General features: G+C 42.2%; 1 protein-coding gene across 1 annotated transcript; it reads right to left on the reverse strand.

Annotated features, from left to right (window-relative positions):
* Positions 1-9,597: 9,597 nt before the first annotated feature.
* Positions 9,598-12,422, reverse strand: xbp1 (X-box binding protein 1). Its single transcript, XM_069716362.1, is given in 6 exon segments — positions 9,598-10,678; positions 10,799-10,882; positions 10,885-10,965; positions 11,067-11,183; positions 11,507-11,603; positions 12,061-12,422. Coding segments are annotated over 6 exon segments (1,191 nt in total). The 5' UTR covers positions 12,297-12,422; the 3' UTR covers positions 9,598-10,102.
* Between the last annotated feature and the right edge of the window lie 324 nt (positions 12,423-12,746).

Consider the following 12,746-nt stretch of genomic DNA (forward strand, 5'->3'; position numbering starts at 1 on the left):
ATGTAGTGTGGTCCATCTTCAATATACGGTATACTGTGTCTGTTCAGTGTAGTCAAGCAACTGAAACCTCTTCACAAAATGTGATTGTATTTGGATTTAGTGTCATAAAAGTACACATTGTTTTTAAAGTAGGAAGAGAAACTGTCATGCTCCTGTAGTTCTTGGATTACAAATGAAGAGATGAATTCAAGAAGTCAAAGCAAAGAAAATAGTAAGCGGAAGTGATATTTAAATGCGGTAGGAGAAGCAATGAAAAGAACAAGACAAAATGGCAGATTAGAAATTGGCATTTACAAGGATTTTAGACATCTACATCTTTGTGGTGAGAGTTTTTGTCATGAGTGGAACTAAGTCTGCTTACCAACAATACAAGTCAGAGGTAAAAACAGCTGCCAAAATCATCTCTGAAATGTACCAGAACATAATTAAAATGACAGAAGACACACCTGTCTGCTTCAGGAATCAGAGGAGGATGAAGTCATGTAGCTCTCCTCATCTTAAAATATTGTGTTCTTTCCATCACATTGCATCAAAACATGAGCCGCCTACAGGAAAATTCAATATTTACTCTCCACGAGCCTCTCCGTGCTCGTGTAGTTACGAAAGTGAATTTGGCTGCATGCAGTGTTTGCTTAGTGGGAAAAAGTTGTGCAACCCAAAGGCTGAATTTCAAAATGATCACATAAAATGGCTGAGTTGTAGTGAAATCAACTTTAAATTGAGACATGAGGTGTTGTGAAATACAACGGCTTATGGTACTTCTGCAATTTCAGATGCAACCAATTACATATAAGCATATGTTCTTTCTAATTGTTGTGTGAAATTAGGAAATGAATCCTGTATTTTAGTTGCATTCATTGTGAGGTGATTGCAGAGTGCTTGAAAGGTTAAATGTAAAAGCTGTAATGGCTCCACAACATGCTTTCATCATGTATCTACTACTACATGTTCCCGTAGTTAGCCCTTTGTCCTCCTGATAAAGTCTCCGCACCTGCTTCTTTACACATGCACACACTCTCTTATCACTGCTCAAACAGTTAAGGCACCTACGCTGTTCAGAGTCACACACACACACTCAAATTTCCGACTCAAATTTTTTTCTAGAGATTTATCAGGACAAAAGCTAATGACTTTTATGTAACTGTGACAATTGTAATTTTTCCCAAAGTTCAAAATGACTTGTCACACTGTCACTCAGAGAAGGCTGAAGGCTGCCGTCAACACCGACCAAAATAGCTGTAATAGTGTTAGCCTAAAGTAAGGAGGGATAGCACCTGTTGTGGGTACAGTTGTGACAGTGTGCTGCTCTGCTCTGGCTACATTATTACTATATTACATTACAACTGACCATGACTGGACAGTATCTCTGCTAAGTTATGACTTTAATGGCGTATTGGTCGTTTACGTGATTGTTTAGGGGGTCGAGAACATCCTCAAAATGAATCTACAAATATATTGTTAGGATTTAAGCCACGTGAGCCATGTGGCTCTATGGCCGGGTCTGTCCGATGGTGAGTCAATCCTCCACTTCGGTCTCAAAAATGTCTCTACATCTAATAGATTATGTGTCTTTGTTCAGACACTCATTGTTCTCAGACAATGAATCGTAATGAATTTTGTTCAGCACCATCATTTAACTACAGCTAAAAAACTAATGACATCACTATTAAGGTAAGCTTTACTTTGGTGCTAACATAGACTGCATGATAATGGACATGGTCTCCCAGTCTGAACAGCGAAGCCAATCCAGGAGTGTGCAATACCACCGAGGGCCACTCGGGCTTGGCGATACAAAGTCTTTTTTTTTACAAGTCATTATGACATTATTTGCTAAATTCACTCCTTCTGATAAGTTTTCAGGTGGTCAATCTGCAAATACTTTCATAATGAATAGATATAGGCTATAGCCCTCAGTAAGAGGTGTGCCTGGTTTATTATAGGTGGGTAGGCAAAGTGTCCTCGGGATCTTTGTTTTCAGTCAGATCCACCACTTGCTTCTCCCCTTTACCAAATATGGTCGTTTCTTGCACCAAAAAAACAAGATTGTGTCAAACAAAACGTGGAACCTGTAGCTTTAAAACGGTACAAACCAATGGGTTACATCACGGTGGCTTGCCACCATGCGACAACCAACAGGGACGTCACTCATCGGTTTGTGAACGGCCGTTATGAAGCCTCAAGTTATTTGCCGAGGCCATCTTGCTAGTTCAGAGTGGTTTGGAGCAGGAAGTGACCATATTGGGACGAGCTGGGGGAGGAGCGAGCGGTGCTTCTGACTCGATCTGACTGGAAACCTGGCGATACTACATCATGCCCACCGATAGCTGTAACCTGAATGCACAACAGGCCTGTCAATCAAATTATATCTTATTTCCTAATTAATGACTGGATTATTTTCAGGTGGATCGCCACAAAACTAAGAAGGAGGGACTTTAGTAAAACCAAAATTTATTGACTTCGATTTTTACGAGAAAGGTTGAATGGGAGTTGATGGAGCTGGAGGCTTTTTGGGGCCAACCTCTAGTGGCACTCGGTGGTATTGCAACTTAAGCACTTCCACATCAACATAATTTATCAGACCTGGAAGCAACGTCCACTTTTATATACAGTCTGTGTGTGCCACTGCGTGTTAAATGTTAGCACATTAACGTGCTCAACATTACATCTCTCAATATCAGCTTGTTGGCGTTAAGCTCAAAGCAGCATTGTGTGTCTCGAACATGGCTGCAGTCTTTTTTCAAAAATATTCGTCATTACATAACACAGCCAGTTGTTTCCCTTTTCCATTTCCAAAAAGCTGATATTGCAGTACAAAGGTTTCACTGGAGAGCAGAACTTTTTTTTAATCTGTGACTCTTAAACCTGGTCCCTGTGGGAGTGTTTAATATTACAACAGACACGGTACAAGCTGTGACAGCGAAGGGCTGTTTATTATCTCAGGTGGTCCTGGTGAAAACACATGAAAGCTGAAATTTCCAAACAGCAATTACCGGTCTTAGCTTGCATATGTGTGTGTGCATGCCTGTCTGCCAGTTCTCTGTAATCATGTTTTAGTAGACTGTTTCTGGTGAAAACAGGCTGACAGATGGGCCTTTAACCTTGGGTGGGGTGGGGATGTGGGAGGGAGGGAAGGGCAAGCAGTGAAAGGCCATCGAAAAGTTGTGGCCTATAATGAAAACTACAGTTCTACTCTGGAAGCTGTTAAATGTCTGGGAAGTTTAGAATTCCAATTTGGATTGCAGATCAAATAAAATGCAAATTTTTCAAGGTCATGAGAGCTGAAATCCTTTAGATAATATCAAAAGATAATTCATGATTTGCAGTTTAAATCCCCTTAATCGGCTCTGAATCTTTATTACGTGGGTTTTCTGCCTTTAAGAGAGCTTCAAAGGGAAAATCTGACACGCAGCGTAGGAGGAATCCGAGCGATTAATGTTGTCTTTCAGCCGACAGGCTGCCTCTTGCAGACCTGCCACATGTACAGGAAGTGAAACCATGGCAATGAAGCCTTGTGCAATGTGTGACGCCAGTTCTCTCGCAGCATGCATTAGCTTGTGTCTATTCAATATCACACCGGGACGCTTCGACTAACATGCTGTCATGTGTTATCATCTGATTTTTTTTTTTCTTTTTCATTGCTGACATTGTTTTGTTCCAAAAAAAATACATTGTTCTTGAAGAACCGTGTGCAGTCATCACTTTTTGCAAAGAAATAAGTCTGAATTTGGAAGTTGAGTTTTATATACGAAGTAAACATTAAAATAACACAGAATTGGATCATGCAGAAATGTTGGCATTACAAATATTTTAGGTCCCCTCTACTGTTTCTTAAACTTTAGTTGGATGTTTGACTTTCAAAGCATGTATGTGCAGGTTGACACTAAAAGGCTGTTTTCTCATAACCTCAAGTGGTGTCGAGTTAATCATGGGCGACAATACTACTGACTCCGGTGTGATTGTAAACATGAAGCCTCCAGGACACATGCCCTGAAGGAGGAGACATCTTGCGTCCAGCAGTTAAAAAGATTTGATCAGAGTGATGGAGTAGATGTAATTTAGATTTAATCTAAATCCAGCTCTGCTGCACTACACATTAGTTGGAGAACTGCATACACTTGACTTTCAGGAACACGTCCGACTCATAAGTAGCCTCACTGTTCCGTCCTTGGGCTTTGGCTCACTGCCTTGGATCCGACATGCATTAACACACTGGACTGACCGTCCGTTGTTGCCCGTGGTAACTGAGGAGAACGATCACTCTCGCAGCCTGAGTCGGCCACCTTGACTGAGCACACGGGAGAAGTGTGTGTCCCTGCGTGGGTGGATGCTGCTGTGTGTGCGTCATGGATCGCATACGTCTCTCGTTTGCACTTACATTGAAGTTGTGAGACTTGATCCTGACGAGACAAGAGGCTTGTTCTCGTCATGTTAGCATGCAAGTGGAAAGATTAGCTCAAAGGACAAAGCAGGTGAAAGACTGATGGCCTTTTCTTTTGAGTAATGATTTACTGAATGTCATATAATCATTTGAAAAGCAAGTCGGACATAATTATTGTTTGAAGCTGGAAGACAGGATTACCAAGCCTTTATTCTTGGTTCTTGACATCTTCCTCTTTTCATGGAGTCCCCTCTTTCTCCTGTGGTGCCTTGCATTGACTATAATCCATACAGTAATATATATTCTGTTGGTTTCTTCTTTTTTTTTTTTTTTTTTTTTGGCCTCAAGAAAAGTATTTGTATTTTTATATATTATTGTTGTAATTTTTTTCTCTTGTAATTTTTTTTTTTATGTAAACAAGCTGCTGAACTGTGTCACCTCTTGTCCACGAACACCGATGGACAGATGTTGTTTGTTGGCCATTACGGAGTCGATGACTCACTCGTTCCCCCCTACGCTGAATCATTCAAAAGTGCCCCAAATACCAAGGCTATACCCCCCCCCCTCCCCTCCCCAGCTCGTGATCAGCCACTCATTAGCTTTTTAATGAAGAAGGACAAAGGGGGCGTTTGAGCAATTTTCATCCTTCGTTCAGGTGAGGTGACTGAATTTAAAGCAGCTGTGACTCCAGCTCACCCCCACACAGCAACACCATGACCGTTCCCACTCACATGAGAAAACTGTCACATGAGCCATGTTATGTGCTTCTAGCTGTCTTGACTGCTTGTTTGCTTTACACATGACTTACTTTGTCTTTAAATTCTGTTTGATCAGCTGGTACTTTTTAAAAAAAAATTTTGCTTATCTTTCACGATTTTAGGAGTAATGACAGTTTAGGCTTTTTCAACACGTAAATGGGGTTTCTGTTATTGTGTCAGAGCAGAATCACCTTGTTGTTTTTTTAGTACAAAGGTACACTTTGAACACATTTTTCACGGTTTAGTATAGAGCTTCAAAGTTCCAGCTGTAAACATGTATTTACACTGAAGTGGCAGCTGCAGTGTAGGTTTAGCAACCCCCTTTATAACACTGCTGAGTGTAGTAACCCGAGACCTGCGGGGAGGTTTATCCAAAGCCATGCATAGGTGACAACAGTGTCATATTAGCATGACAAATCTATCTCTAATTTAAGCGTGAACTTTGACATCCATAGCCAAACTGGTTTCATACAGGTGTAGAGATGTAAATTCAGGCCCCTTTTGACACGCATATCTTTGTTGATTAAGATGAAACTAGTAGTTTCCAATTGTTTTGGTCTCTGATGTCTTGAAAAAGAAAAGCAGCATGTAGTCAGGGTCACATTTCAGATGTCTGAGTTGTTAACAGCTCCCACCAAATAGGGAATTTTCCCCCTCTAAACCTTTCACATGGTTTCATTTCAAGAATGAAAGATGAGAGAAAAAGTCTAAAAACTGAAAACGGTTTTGTGTATCAGACGTTTTTTCTTCTTTCATCTCAGTAATCATCTCACGACCCCTCAGATTTATTTCCTGTACCTGGATATAAAAATGTTTATAAAATAGTGTAAACTAGCTCCGCCTCCAGCAGCTACAGTAACATGCTGCTGACAAACTAATGGTTCAGTATTAATAATTGAATGATTTTATTATATCAGTCAGAGGGACCGAACCTGTTGCTTTAGTTAAAAACTTTACCTAAACTTCAGTAGGATTTTTCTTGCAGGGTTTTCACTTCTATGTTTGGGGGGGTTTTGTCATTGTTGATGTTTTTAGTTCTTTCTTTCTTTTACGTTTTACATGACCTTGTGTTAATCCTTTTAATTCAGTAAAGGATCTGGCTGCCTCTTCCACTACTGATTTTTCACAAGATGCCAGCAGGTATGTATGTATGTATGTAATGTGATCATTCATGGAAGGTCAGCTTTCTGTAGCATCTTATTGACCTAGTTAAGATTTAATAATTAATTTGGTTGCTCTCAATTTCAGTTTTGCAGCATTTAACCATTGTAAAGCTATAAAATGTTGAAATTACATTTGGTTTCATTATTGATCAAACATCATACTAAAGGATAAACTGGCTATTCCAAACAGAGGGACATGAGTTCACCTGCAGTAAAGTAGGCTGGAGAATGCAGATTGCCAGTGTCACGTATATGTTGACAAGTGGATTACGCTGCAATAAAGTTGAGTTAAACTTTCACTTGCTTCTCTGCAACAAAACAATACAACCACATCAAAGCGTTCCCCCATTGTGCCTGAACACCAGGAGTAGCATCTTTGAAAGGCTACATATGTCCTAGATGTTGTCACGCTATAAAGTTTTCTTTGTTAAACAAAGTGTTGCAAATAGCATGATGCAAATCACACTATTTGAATTGTGACATCCTGAGATGTTGTCTCAAAGTTGGTGTTTGGTTTGGTGTCATTTTTCTGAGAATATGAATGAGTGTATTACACTTCCTGTTTTTGTTACAGTGCTGAACAGGAAGTTAAAATTTCAAAGTGTTTTGTTTTAGTTTTTTGTAGAGCATTTGAATATCAAGTCTTAACTGGTGTTGGGTTTAAAAACAGCTTACAGGGAATATTTTGTGGTTGTTAAAAGCACCCTGGCTCCACCCACCTATTGCTCACAACTTCAGTAATCACAGTAATTATATTGTGAAAAGTCTGTCCACATGAAGGTACGCTCAGCCGCTCTGAAGGACACACCAATAAACAACCAGTGGAGGTGGCTAAATGTGATGACGTTGAAGTCAAACGTTCCAAAACGTGGTTCCAACAATGGCTGCGGTGGAGGATGAAGCGGCATCAACGGTTAAAGCAACACCAGCAAATATCCAAGAATTGAAGCGCAGCACGAATTGAGGCTCTTTGTATCCTTGTGTTCTTAAATGTAATTCACAAAGTCCGCAATAGTTATTTACCGACATTGCATTACCCTCTGCTGGGATTGGGCCTCTGTTGTTGACAATTTGATGAGTTCCGGCGAACAACGTACATCTTATGATGGTCAATGTCGATCGGTTAAAGGTTGCTTCAATAGTTTCAAAATCAACCTGAGGTCTACACCCAGTAGGATTCAACCACCTCGGTGGAGAGCAGCGAGACTTATATATTCTCAAAGTGAGTTCTTCCCTGAAGTTCTGCTGTAAGGACTTTAATGTGTTAAGTGCTATGAAATAACCCCTATGTTGAATTGAATTGAATTGAATTACTTTGCATGATGCATAAAACAAACAAAAACTGTAACTTCACATACATACAGTAAGTAGAAACTGAAACGAGTCCGTTGTCCCTAAATAAACCCGAGTCTACAACCTGAAATCGAAAAAGATCTGCTTGAGGTGGTACTTTTCAGTTTCATGTCAACAGGTGGGAGGCTTATGGAGTCTTTGCTGAGGTTTGTACCTACGAGACAGGAAATGGTAAATTTCTCACCACTTCGCTACGTCAAAGGCTGCTGCGGTTTTCTTCAACCTGCCACAAGAACATATAGCGGAGGTCAAATTAAAATGAAAACAGCTGAGTTCACGACGTTTCCCTTCATACTGTTCCAGATAATTTGCTGAAGTGTCCACCTATTACTAATCTAGAGTAGCTGCTGTGAGCTGTAATCAGCAAAAAAAAAAAAAAAAAAGAGCTAAAGCTAATGGAGACAGGCAGCCTGGTCGTGATGAGTTAAGATCGGTTACATCGGTGTTGGGTCTAAAAAACCTGATCTAATCAGCTTGTCCACACACAGGGACTCCAGGGGCTTTATTTCAGTGGGTGGGTCATATCAATCACAGCCTCAGGAACTTTAAAAAAAAAGAAGAGGCAGCTGTCTCCTCTAACATACAGAACAAGAACTCATTGTGATTAGAATAAAGGCCTGAGTGGAAGGCGTGTTCCCCTTCTTCTGCCTATTCTCTTCGCATCAGGCCAAAACAACAACAATATTTTACACCGACCTATTTTTGTGGGGAAGTAAGGTCATAAACTGGCTCAAGTTAGACTCCCAGGAAACTCCCAGTTACATTAGAAGTGTTATGTAATACAATAAGGCCTCCTTCCCAGAAAAGCACGGCTGTGCTGCGCAAGAGAGATAGGGGACATAGACGCAATGTGGAAGAGGATGTTACAAATGAGGAAGGACAACCAGACATCTTTGCAAAATAAAACTCACCATGAGACTCGTGAGTTACGCAAACTGATGAAAAAAAGTTTGATATCCCTTTTTTGAAAAATACTCTACCCTTTGCCTCCCCATACTGAACTAAAGGAACAGTAAGCATTCAATTTTCTAATTAACCATAATTTTTCTAATGCAAACTCCTGATATCTCCATCACGACTGGGTGGAAAAATTATTGTTGACCTCATGCAAACTATAGTGTGTCTAAAAAGACAGAAAATGCTGAGGAAATGTGTCAATGAACAGCTGCACTCTTTCTGTTTAAATGAAACTTCTGTGTGCTCAGAAGATGTTTACCTCAAGGCTGCAACCAACTGTTCTTTTGGTGACCTGTGTACATCATTCCTTAGGTCTGTTGTTTCAACTCTTCTTTGGCTTCAAACTGAGTAATGTCAACATGCAGCCCTTCAGCACACATTACAGACTTAGTATTGAGCTGTTAGCCAATCAACCTTCAAGTCATTTTTCCTTCTTTAGTGGAAAAAAATAAGTCAGGAAGAGGTAAAAAAAAGCTTTCATATTCCACAGGGAATGTGCCGTCAACAGAAATGAGGCAAAGCAAATGGCCTTCTGGCTAAAAAATACTTTTCGTGCCTTCCCAGATTTATCCAAGGACCCTTAAGTCAGGATTTGGGTTTACAAAATGTAACTGTGAAAAATACCTCTTACAATATCAAAGTCAAAAACCCAAAGATAGGTAAAAAATAAAGGCCAACATTTTTTTTTACAACTGTATCTAATAGGTGACTTCCATCGTCAATTTACTGTGAATTGATCAGTTATTTTCTACTCAAAGCAATCAGGTGAACAGATTGTACTGTGCTACCATTAAATGTTACCATACTACATTATCTACTCCTAATTATGCAGCTTTCAAGTGTATATTTAATGATGAGCTAATGTGACACTTATATCTGAACTACATTTTAAAGTAAGAATCTAAACTTAAAATTAGAACTGAATCTTTTCAGACCTCCGTCCTTCCCTCTGAAGGTACCATGCAGTTATTCAAACCAGGAGACGAGATGCGATGCAAAAAAATTTTTAATGCAGTAATTAGACTACAAGGAGAGCGGTCAAAAAAATTAGAAGATAACGGGTTTTTTTTACATGGCGGACATATGACTCTGAAGCAGAATACACAAATAAATAAAGTGTAATATTTAAATGATCGGCCCCCATTCCCCTTAAAAATTTACAGAACTACTGAATTCCACCCACATTTCATTTTGAACAGCAAGTGAAAGATTTGCAAGCAATCTTAAATCCTCTGTAATAATTACATCACGCTAAAACTAAGCTGACATTAACTCCATCTACCACAAGTCAATGCAGCATCGCCAGCAGTACAGACCTGCTGTAATAAAAGGAGATTATGTGCTTAGCTTTAGCCTGTACATGAGCCGCTTCAGGTCTACTATAGTACTATGAAGCTTTGGGTGCTCATCTGTGGTTAATGAAGCTACACATTGGCTTGTGCATGTGTATAAACAATATCTATATTATAACTTATTGGGTCGAGGGGGAGGATTCAGACACTGATAAGCTGGGGGAAAAGTTCATTGGCGAACATGTCGTCCCAGGAGCTCTCCGTGCAAAGCGGAGAGGACGTGTCGCTGAAAGGGGAGGGGGACCCTTCATATCCGGAGTCGCTGTAGGTGTCCGCCAGGCAGGCTTCCTTATCCAGGGTGCTGAGGGCAGGGGAGGAGGCTCCAGACAGAAAGTCATCCACCTGACTGTGACCGTCGCAGGGTGGGATGACCACCTCCTCTGGTTCGTCTTTGACGCAGACCGTCTCCTCCTCGACCACCACCTCGGTAACAGGAAACGCCGCCTCGTCGATCTTCTCATCTGTACCGCTCTCCACGTCGCTGCAATGCCCGCTGCTCACCTCCTCCACGGGCTTGGTGTAGATGTGGTCAAAGTGAATCAGTTCATTAAGGGTCTCCAGCTTAACTGATGAGGCCCCCAGAGGTGCAGGTGAGGTGGCAGGTAATGGGTTCCCCCCTCCGACCAGCAGCACCTGCGGCTCCTCGCACTCCTGTTCACATGACCTGAGGAACAGCTCTGGGTCAAGGATGTCCAGAATGCCCAGGAGCAAATCAGACTAGAGGGGGCAGAAAGGTGGAAACGGGATGAGTTTACGAACCCATGACCTGACTCTGATGTTATTACAGACCTTGAACATGGTTTCAATCTCAAGGCACAAATCTTGGCAGAGACTTACCTCATTGTCTGTATTGTCAGAACTATCTGTATCCATTGAGAAGTTCTCAGATTTAGAGACTGCTGGGCCTGCACCTGCTGCGGAGGCACACGTAGCCTGAGTGCTGCAGACTCAGAAGACCCGATCCCCAAACCTGCTTCGTTCCCAGTGGACAACAGAGCCTGAACCTGAGGGAGGAAAAAAATTAATAAATAACCAGTAAATAAAAGATTGCCAGTCTCTGTGACGCTGCGTTAAGAGGAAGCTTGGTGGGCTGGATTAGTCTTGCCTTCTCTTTTGAGTCAAGGGTGTCCAACCCAAGTCTCTGTCTCAGTTCCTCATTTTCTGTCAAAAGGCCACTTGATTTCTCCCGAAGCAGCCGGTTTTCAATGTGAAGTTTCTCATTCTGTGGGAAGAAAAACATACAAATGTTTGCGTGTGAAACTAGCAGCTGTTTATCTGGAAGTGAAGCAATAAGTATCCTAGTTGGAACAAACCATAACTGGAAATAAAAGTATACAAATAAAGGAGGATAGAAAGCTGTTTTAATGGAACAATAAGACATTCATGTGTGAAATGCAGTGGTTTGAGTTGCACAACATCAGATAACAACTTTGAAGGGCCCTGACAATGAGCTGAGGGTGTTTGACTGGGGGGGAGGAGGGGGGAGGAGGCTCTTTAAGGTTAAAGGTTGCTTCAAGAGGGAAAAAAAAAAAAAAAAAAGATTACCTCCAGCTCCAACTCAAGGACTTGTTGTTCCAGCTCCCCCATTTTGGCCTTTTTCCTGTCTCTGGCTGTCTGAGCTGCCACTCTGTTCTTGAGTTTCCTGGGGGGGGGGAGGGAAGAAAAAAAAAGAAGTGGGAATATAACACATGATTTCCATGATGCTGACTAAGCCCCCGGACGTGACTTGGGTTCACTGTACTGCGCAATCACCGGCCATGTTCCTGCCACGCAGGCACACCAGGAGATCAGTGTCCTGCAGCGGAGCCGGGCGCGTCCGGCCGCAGACAAACCCCCCCTGGACAGCAGGTTCAAAGTACCGGCATGACACGGTTATGGTCGAGCAATTACACTGCCTCACGGGCACATTTTAGACAGATGAGATGACCTACTTAAATATGAAGTGATGCAACACCGGACGTGTACTCGTATCCTCTGATTTAATGTGAAAGAGGATCGATGTCTTTGGGCGTGTCTGTCTCCGTCGTAAATCCAGCAACAATGGCTGCGTTCACACTTCACAAAGACTCACATATAATTGTGTTTGTATTGAAACCAACCTGCGAAGGGCTTTCTCTTCCGGGCTAAGGTGTGTGAGCCTCTGTCGTTTTCGCACCGGGTGTCCCGCGCTGCTGTTGGAGTCGGAGTCCGACGACACCTGGCTGGCCGTTGACGGTAAAACGACAGAGATCGGCCGGTTAAAGGCCGTCTGTGAGCCGCTTGAGGAGCCGGTCTGCTTCCCGGATATCAGGAGCACTTTGTGGGCTCCTCCGGTCCCTGCTGATACAACCACCATGTTGGAATATCCCGTTGGCGCCGTCTGAAATGAGGATTTACGGGGTATCCGTAATAAATGCTGCAGAAACCTGGAGGTTCCCCTGGTCACCCGATCCTCGGCGAGTCTCCACTTCACCAGAAGGCTTGCGTCTGCGAGCTTTTCTACTGTCGTGGTGACCCCTGATAGGCTTTCGTCGGCTCTGACGCAGTCACTTTACGGCCTGTGATTGGTCGAAGCTCTGACGTAATCTTGCATTTGAAGTTTCACATTGTTTGCAAAGTAAAATCACCCCAAATCTCCTGGAGGTGTAATTTCCCATCAAGTCGGACTTTTTAATGTCAACAACATGTCATTTTAGCCGTCCTCTCCTCTCCTCTCCTCTCCTCTCCTCTCCTCTCCTCTCCTCTCCTCTCCTCTCCTCTCTTCTCCTCTCCTCTCCTCTCCTCTCCTCTCCTCTCCTCTCCTCTC

The sequence above is a fragment of the Brachyistius frenatus genome, unplaced genomic scaffold, assembly GCF_029030835.1.
Source record: "Brachyistius frenatus isolate BFR_SWC_R1_liver_20210118 unplaced genomic scaffold, ASM2903083v1 Contig_156, whole genome shotgun sequence".
NCBI classification, from domain to species: Eukaryota; Metazoa; Chordata; class Actinopteri; family Embiotocidae; genus Brachyistius; species Brachyistius frenatus.